At 42.1% G+C, this 8,539-nt stretch overlaps 1 protein-coding gene across 3 annotated transcripts in view; it reads left to right on the top strand.

Annotated features, from left to right (window-relative positions):
• Nucleotides 1-1,630: 1,630 nt before the first annotated feature.
• The window catches only part of LOC141112368 (EH domain-binding protein 1-like protein 1), a 790,701-nt gene continuing 783,792 nt past the window's right edge, over nt 1,631-8,539 (top strand). For 2 of the 3 annotated variants that reach the window (XM_073605156.1, XM_073605155.1), the window contains exon 1: nt 1,632-2,300. In XM_073605156.1, coding sequence (XP_073461257.1) covers nt 2,197-2,300 — 104 coding nt within the window. In that variant the 5' untranslated portion in view covers nt 1,632-2,196. Of the gene's footprint in view, nt 2,301-8,539 lie in introns of all 3 variants that reach the window. The other variant, XM_073605157.1, reaches the window with a different exon arrangement.

Below are 8,539 nucleotides of genomic sequence, written 5' to 3'. Positions count from 1 at the left end.
CATTGCGATGCGAATTACAAGCCCATTATCTTCTATGGGAACGCATCTGATTCGCAGATGCATTCCCGTTCTGAACACAAATTCTCTCCTTCTCCTCACTACACCTCCCCCCTCTCCCTGCTCACTGATCTGCAGCTAAAACGCAGAGGAACCTCTGAACAACTGATTTTTATCTTCGCAGTGAAACCTGAGCTTCAATTCGCACCGCACATGTGTGAACCCGGGCTTATTCTAAATAGTGGACTTTGTCTGACACAGTGGGGGTTATTTACAAAAGGCAAATCCACTTTACACTACAAGTGCAAAGTGCACTTGAAATTGCACTGAAAGTGCACTTGGAAGTGCAGTTGCTGTAAATCTGAGGGGTAGATCTGAAATGAGGGGAAGCTCTGCTGATTTTGTTATCCAATCATGTGCAAGCTAAAATGCTGCTGATTTTCCTTGCAAGCCCCTCGCAGATCTACAGTGACTGCACTTCCAAGTGCACTTTCAGTGCAATTTCAAGTGCACTTTGCACTTTTAGTTTGCACTTGTAGTGCAAAGTGGCTTTGCCTTTAGTAAATAACCCCCATTGATTGTATGTTGATGATCTTTCAATAAAAACTTTTGTAATAAAAAAAAAGAAATCTATGGGGTCAAAAATTCTCCAATCTGCCTGAAAAGTATTTTCATTTTTTGAGCGACAGACATTCAATGACATACAAAATGCTCAGATGTAAACAGGGGGCAATGAAAAGAATGTGTTTTGGCTTGCTGAGCGTTTTGAAGCTTCAAGTGTCAAAACTCAGAGGTGTGAATGGAGCCTAAGCCCCTGTTCACACCGATGTGGCTTTGAAATTGTGCTACTTGAGCATGATTTCAAAGCCGCGCAACAGAAGTCTATGCAGATCTATCATACAACAGAAGTCTATGCAAGCCACAATGAGATCAGCAAAAAGTAGTGCAGAAAACTTTTTTCAAAGTCACTGCGACATGAGTCGCAGCAATTTGCACGGTTCCATTGCCGACAATGGGGTGCGACCTGTCATGCAATTTGGAACTGTCAAATTGCGTGACAAATTGCACTGGTGTGAACGGGGGCTAAGGCCTCATGTACACTGCTGCTCCTAAACTAACATTTAGGAGCTTTGGGCATTTTCTTGCCAAAGCCCCTGGACTCAACTTAATAAAAGCCTATGGGGTTGATTTACTAAAGGAAAATAGAAACTGTGCACTGCAAGTGTAGCTGCTCCAGTCCTTAGGCCCCTTTCACACTGCCGCGGCTTGCAAGTCACACGATTTTGAAGGTGCGATTTTGACGCGATTTAAGGGAATGCCTGTGTAAACTTGAGGTGTATGTAGTGCTGCTAAACTCGCCTAAACTGGTTTGAAAAAATGCAGCTTAGGTGATTTTCTCCTTACAATCAACCAGCATGCATGAAACCTAATACTGCTTTCAGTATTCAGGAACAGGACTTATTAAAAAAAAAAAAAATCAAGTCCTTCCTGCATGGTTGTGTTGGGAAAGGCAAACTTTTATTTGTAAACTTCAGGAAAATGTTTTCGTATTGGGTAGAAGGAATGGAAGCTGCTGAGGTAGGACAGAATATGTGCGTTCTACTTTACAGACTGAGACACACAGTCATTGTATATATAGATACAGTACACACAGACACTCCCTCTCCCCTCCTCCTTGTAAGAAGTTTTACTTCTGCTTAGCTGAGGGGACAAGCTGTCTCTGCTGAGGGGAAGAGACGACAGACAGACAAGATATAGAGAGGAACAGAGACAGTCGCACAACCCAGGGACTTTGGACTGGAGAGTGCTGAGGAGACAGGCAGGGTGTGAGGATCGCATACAGCAAAGAGACTGAGAGACTTCCCATTACTGAGCTGAAACGAAAGAAACTGTCAGTGACAACCCACAATATTTCCTGTGGGGACCCCAGGACCAGGACCGAGGAAGGACCCAGAAAAGTCCTGCAGAATACACAAAGTAACAGTGTGAGATATTTATTTAGAGAAGAAGCCGCAGCAGGCGAATGACTTGAAAACAAATGCAGTGTATGGCACAGACATGAACAGCCACTGAGAAGTCATACAGGAAGGGAGAGGCAAGAAGAGAGAACTTGCCTGAGTCATCAGCCAGGAGACAGTCTGACTTCACACATCACCATGCTAGACTGTCACTGAGAGAGAGAGAGAGAGAGAGAGCACCATGACTTCAGTGTGGAAGAGACTGCAGCGCACCGGGAAAAGGGCGTCCCGCTTCCAGTTCGTGGCCTCTTACCAAGAGCTCATCTTAGAGTGCACCCAGAAATGGTGAGGAGACGTATTTGTGTGAGAGGTGTATGTGGAACTGTGCAACAACTGTATGTAGTAAGCCTTTCCTAACCTTTACAACACTGACAAATCCTTGAAATAACTTTCTGGGCTCAGGGGACCCCTGGTAATAATTATGATATGTACAGCTCGCTGTACTTTAGTGAGGTGATCAGTCCAGTTAGAGTAACACTCCTGACATTTGTGGCCATTGAAAGGCATCCCTTCTTTAAAGCAGACCTCTACTTAAGAGTGAAAGTTCTCCTCACCCTCCTCCTCCCCTGCAACAGTAAAAAGGAAAAAATGGAATGGATACCTTCTTCTGATAGGTACCTGCTTCCATTTCCACAATTCTTGCCCAGGTGAGAATTATGTAAGGTTAGCATGCCCCCTGCCCACCCTCAATCTCCTGAGACATGTCACAATTCCAGAAGGCTCTGGACCAGTCTAAAAGCAACAAGCAACCATGCACATGCACAGTGGGAAGCCAGCTGTGACATCCTGTTGTCTCACAGCTGGCACATTCAAAATGGCCGCTTTGGGGACCGACGCCTGGCAAAGCATCGGTTTCAGTGACAACATCACTGGATCCCTGGGCTTCTAAATGTCTGCTTGTTGAAAGTCAGCAGGTTCAATATTTGAGGCTGCTGACTTTAAATTTTTTACAACAGAGCCGAAGTTCCTCTTTAGGGCCAGTTCACATTGCTGCGTGGTGCGAGATCGCATGTGATTCACACTGCAGTGAAAATCACATGCGATGTCCGTGCGATGTGAGTTCAGCCATACAGATAGTATGGCTGAATTCACATTGCATTTGGACCAAACTCGCACAGAACCCTTTTTTTGGTCCTCAGCAGAATCGGATCGCATGGATGTTCACACCCATGAAATCCGATTCCTGTCCAAATTTGCAGATCACACTGATATGCAAACTGATCTGGGGGTGTCATTAACTTTTAATTGACACTCCCAGCAGTTCGCATAGGGCAGTGTGAACTGCCACCGGGAGACATGCGATGCGGGAACGCGCAGTGGATTCGCAGGGTTCCCGCATTGCTGCAGTGTGAACCGAGCCTTAAGGTGACCATACAATATGCGATCTGATTGTACAATCTCCTTTAAATCTACCATCAGCTGTGTAGTACAAGGGCCCCCTTGATATGATGCAATATAAATGGATTGTTTATGTCCTCCTATTATGTAGTTTTGGTAAATCTAAAGGAGATTATGCAATCAGATTGTATAGTATATAGTCAGGTTTAAATTTACCAAAACTACATACAGTGCCTTGCAAAAGTATTCACCCCCTTGGCATTTTTCGTGTTTTGTTGCCTCACAACCTGGAATTAACATGGATTGTTTGAGGATTTGCATCATTTAATTTACAGAACATGCCCACAACTTTGAAGATGTTTTTTTATTGTGAAGCAAACAAGAAATAGGACAAAATAACAGAAAAAGTCAATGTGCATAACTATTCACCCCCCTTAAGTCAATACTTTGTAGAGCCACCTTTTGTGGCTATCATAGCTCCAAGTCACTATGAGCTTGCCACATCTTACCGCTGAGATTTTTGCCCATTCCTCCTTGCAAAACTGCTCCAGCTCTTTCAAGTTGGATGGTTTGCGCTTGTGAACAGCAATCTTTAACCATTTGCCGACCGCCACATGTACATATACCTCGGCAGAATGGCACGGCTGCGCAAATAAGTGTACCTGTACATCCCTTTGAATTTGCCGCCACGTGGTCGCGTGCGCACCACCGGCGGCACGCGTGTGACCCTGCCACGAGCTCCATGAGTAGGATCGCGGATCCCGCGGACTCTATGTCCGAGGGGATACCCGTGATTGTCTCACGGAGCTGAAGAATGGGGAGATGCTAATGTAAACAAGTATCTCTGATCATAGCTCCCTGTGATCGGGAGCGGTGATCAGTGACGTGTCACTCGTAGCCACGTCCCCTAACAGTTAGAATCACTCCCTAGGACACACTTAACCCCTTGCTAGCCAGCTAGTGGTTAACTCCTTCACTGCCAGTGTCATTTTTACAGTAATCAGTGCAATTTTATAGCACTGATCCTTGTAAAAATGACAATGGTCCCAAAAATGTGTCAAAATTGTCCGATGTGTCCCCCATAATGTCGCAGTCACGATAAAAATCGCAGATTGCCACCATTACTAGTAAAAAAAAAAATTATTAATAAAAATGCCATAAAACTAACCCCTATTTTGTGGACTCTGTAACTTTTGCGCAAACCAATCAATAAATGCTTATTGCTATTTTTTTCTACCAAAAATATGTAGAAGAATACGTATCAGCCTAAACTGAGGAAAAAAAATGTTTTATATATATATTTTTGGGGATATTTATTATAGCAAAAAGTAAAAAATAATGCGTTTTTTTTCAAAATTGTCACTCTATTTTCGTTTATAGCGCAAAAAATAAAAACCGCAGAGGTGATCAAATACCACCAAAAGAAAGCTCTATTTGTGGGAAAAAAAGGACATCAATTTTGTTTGGTAACCACGTCGCACGACCGCGCAATTGTCAGTTAAAGCGATGCAGTGCCGAATTGCAAAAAGTGCTCTGGTCTTTGGCCAGCCAAATGGTCCGGAGCTTAAGTGGTTAAGTCTGACCACAGATATTCTATTGGATTGAGGCTTTGACTAGGCCATTCCAACACATTTACATGTTTCCCCTTAAACCACTCAACTGTTGCGGGTCATTGTCCTGCTGGAAGGTGAACCTCCGTCCTAGCCTCAAATCACACAGAGAGTGGTACAGGTTTTGTTCAAGAATATCCCTGTATTTAGCACCATCCATCTTTCCCTCAACTCTGACCAGTTTACCAGTCTCAACTGCTGAAAAACATCCCCACAGCATGATGCTGCCACCACCATGTTTCACTGTGGGGATGGTGTTCTTTGGGTGATGTGATGTGTTGGGTTTGCACTAGACATAGCGTTTTCTTTGATGGCCAAAAAGTTCAATTTTAGTCTCATCAGACCAGAGCACCTTCCTCCATACATTTTGGGAGTCTATATTATTTTACTTCACCGACTTAGACTATTGTGTTCTGATCCATCACATATAATTCAGATTAAAAAAACATTGAACTAAAGGCTGTAATGTAACAAAATAGGTAAAAAGCCACGGGGGGGGGGTGGGCGAATACTTTTGCAAGGCACTGTAATATGAGTACAAACCTAAACATTCCATTCAAGTAGTATCCAATCAAGCAGGCCCCTGCACTACATAGTTGATGGTAGATTTAAAGGAGATTTTACGATCAGATTGTAGAGTGTATGGTCAGCCTTGGGCTCCCCACCCACCTTACAATCTGACTGCACAATGTCTGTACAAACAACTGTAGGTCTGCCAAAATAAAGTAATATGGGGACCTACCTAATCTGTCCAATCAATCTGTAGCCAACCAAGGAGACCATTGCACAATTTACTTGTCAGCAGCTCTAAGGGAAATTGTACAATCAGATCTTAGTGTGTATGGTGAGGCTAAAGATGTCCATTAACTATACAATCTAATTAGATTTACCAAAACATATATACAGTATCTCACAAAAGTGAGTACACCCCTGACATTTTTGGAAATATTTTGTTATATCTTTTCATGTGACAATACTAAAGAAATGACACTTTGTTACAATGTAAAGTAGTGAGTGTACAGCTTGTATAACAGTGTACATTTGCTGTCCCCTCAAAATAACTCAACACACAGCCATTAATGTCTAAACCGCTGGCCACAAAAGTGAGTACACCCCTAAGTGAAAATGTCCAAATTGGGCCCAATTAGCCATTTTCTCTCACCGGTATCATGTCACTCATTAGTGTGTCTCAGGTGTGAATGGGGAGCAGGTGTGTTAAATTTGGTGTTATCAATCTCACTCTCATACTGGTCACTGGAAGTTCAACATGGTACCTCATGGCAAAGAACTCTCTGAGGGTCTGAAAAAAAGAATTGTTGCTCTACATAAAGATGGCCTAGGCTATAAGAAATTTGCCAAGAACCTGAAACTGAGCTGCAGCACAGTGGCCAGGACCATACAGCGGTTTAACAGGACAGGTTCCACTCACAACAGGCCTCACCATGGTCGACCAAAGAAGTTGAGTGCACATGCTCAGTGTCATATCCAGAGGATGTCTTTGGGAAATAGACGTATGAGTGCAGCATTGCTGCAGAGGTTGAAGGGGTGGGGGAGTCAGCCTGTCAGTGCTGCATCAAATTGGTCTGCATGGCTGTCGTCCCAGAAGGAAGCCTCTTCTAAAGATGATGCACAAGAAAGCCCGCAAACAGTTTGCTGAAGACAAGTAGGGCTGAAACAACTAATCGATTAATCGACAACTAATCGATTATGAAATTAATAGATTACTATTTTCATAATCGATTAATTGGCCAGTAACATAATGAGGTTAAAAAACTAAAATGAGCCCTTTATAGTACAAAAAGAGCAAATAATCACTACTATAAACATTACTTTCCAAGTTCTACAGTAAAAAAATGTACACCTTACAGTAGTGATTATCTGCTTTATTGTACTATAAAGGGCTCATTTTAGTTCTTTTAACCCCATTATGTTACTAAACGTCTTAGACCTGGTTCACATCTATGTGCTTATTGGTGCTTTTTGCAGAAACGCACTACAGTTCATTTACATGGTTTCCTATGGGACACGTACACATCAATGCTTTTTTCAGCCGCTGCGTATTTGGAAAGGGTCAGGGACTTTTTTTAACGCAAAACGGTGCTTTTTATGGTTCAATATACTTCAATGGAGGAAGCTGCAGAAAAGCATGTAATGCGTTTTTGCAGCAATTTGTGTTTTTTAATCTGCCCAACAACAAATTGGCCAAAAAAAATGCAAATCGCAGCAAAATCACGTGTTTAAAAATCAAAACGTACAGCAAAAAGCACTGCAGAAACAGATCAAAAGCAAACTGCATAGGTGTGTACCAAGCCTTAAGCTGGCCACACGGATTAATTTTCAGACGAGAATATTCAGACAAAAAATCTTTGTACATTTGCTGAATGAAAGAATGCTGTTTGAAATTTTCACTTGTTTTTAACATTCTGTTTTTAAAATGAATGTAATTTCTGATTGAAAACCACATACACTGTCTGGAAATTCCTTTGACCAAGAAGTTTTCTATTATTTCCAAATTTTCCTGTCACTGTGGTTGAAAATGAACGTTGATTTGACCCCACTAATGATTAGAAAATCGAACAAACGTTCTTAAAATTACATTTTTTTTGAAGGAAGACATTGTTTGTTTTTGTTTTTTAATAAAAAAATTTGATCTCTGAGTCTGATGATATTTACCAGATTCACCCTTTAATAGTATATACAGTATATATCCTCTAATAGTTTATACAGTATATCTCTCCTCTAATCGTTTATACGGTATATCTCCTCTAACAGTGTATACAGTATATCTCCTCTAATAGTATATACAGTATATCTCTTCTGTCTGTTATTCTCAGAGTGGATTAGATATTTTGCTCCCTAACCATATAGTTGGATATTTACATTTACCACTGCATAGAGATATTTAAGAATAAATTGCCTTTTTTTTAACTTTACATATTAACTACATTTTACACCTCACTTTTTCTTAAGGTTATTAACTGATTAATCAAAACCATAATCGGCCAACTAATCGATTAATCAAAACCATAATCGGCCAACTAATCGATTATGAAAATAAATGTTAGTTGCAGCCCTAAAGACAAGCAGACTAAGTACAGTACTGGAACCATGTCCTGTGGTCTGATGAGACCAAGATAAATGTATTTGGTTCAGATGGTGTCAAGCGTGTGTGGCAGCAACCAGGAGAGGAGTACAAAGACAAGTGTGTCTTGCCTACAGTCAAGCATGGTGGTGGGAGTGTCATGATCTGGGGCTGCCTGAGTGCTGCCGGCACTGGGGAGCTACAGTTCATTGAGGGAACCATGAATGCCACCATGTACTGTGACATACTGAAGCAGAGTATGATCCCATCCCTTTGGAGACTGGGCCACAGGGCAGTATTCCAACATGATAACGACCTCAAACACACCTCCAAGACGACAACTGCCTTGCTAAAGAAGCTGAGGGTAAAGGTGATGGACTGGCCAAGCATGTCTCCAGACCTAAACCCTATTGAGCATCTGTGGGGCATCCTCAAACAGAAGGTGGAGGAGCGCAAGGTCTCCAACATCCACCAGCTCCGTGATGTCGTCATGA

This window comes from Aquarana catesbeiana, linkage group LG11 (genome assembly GCF_042186555.1).
Source record: "Aquarana catesbeiana isolate 2022-GZ linkage group LG11, ASM4218655v1, whole genome shotgun sequence".
Classification (NCBI taxonomy): Eukaryota; Metazoa; Chordata; class Amphibia; order Anura; family Ranidae; genus Aquarana; species Aquarana catesbeiana.
Note: the sequence above shows the minus strand (reverse complement) of the source record. Positions and strands in the feature narration are given on the sequence as shown.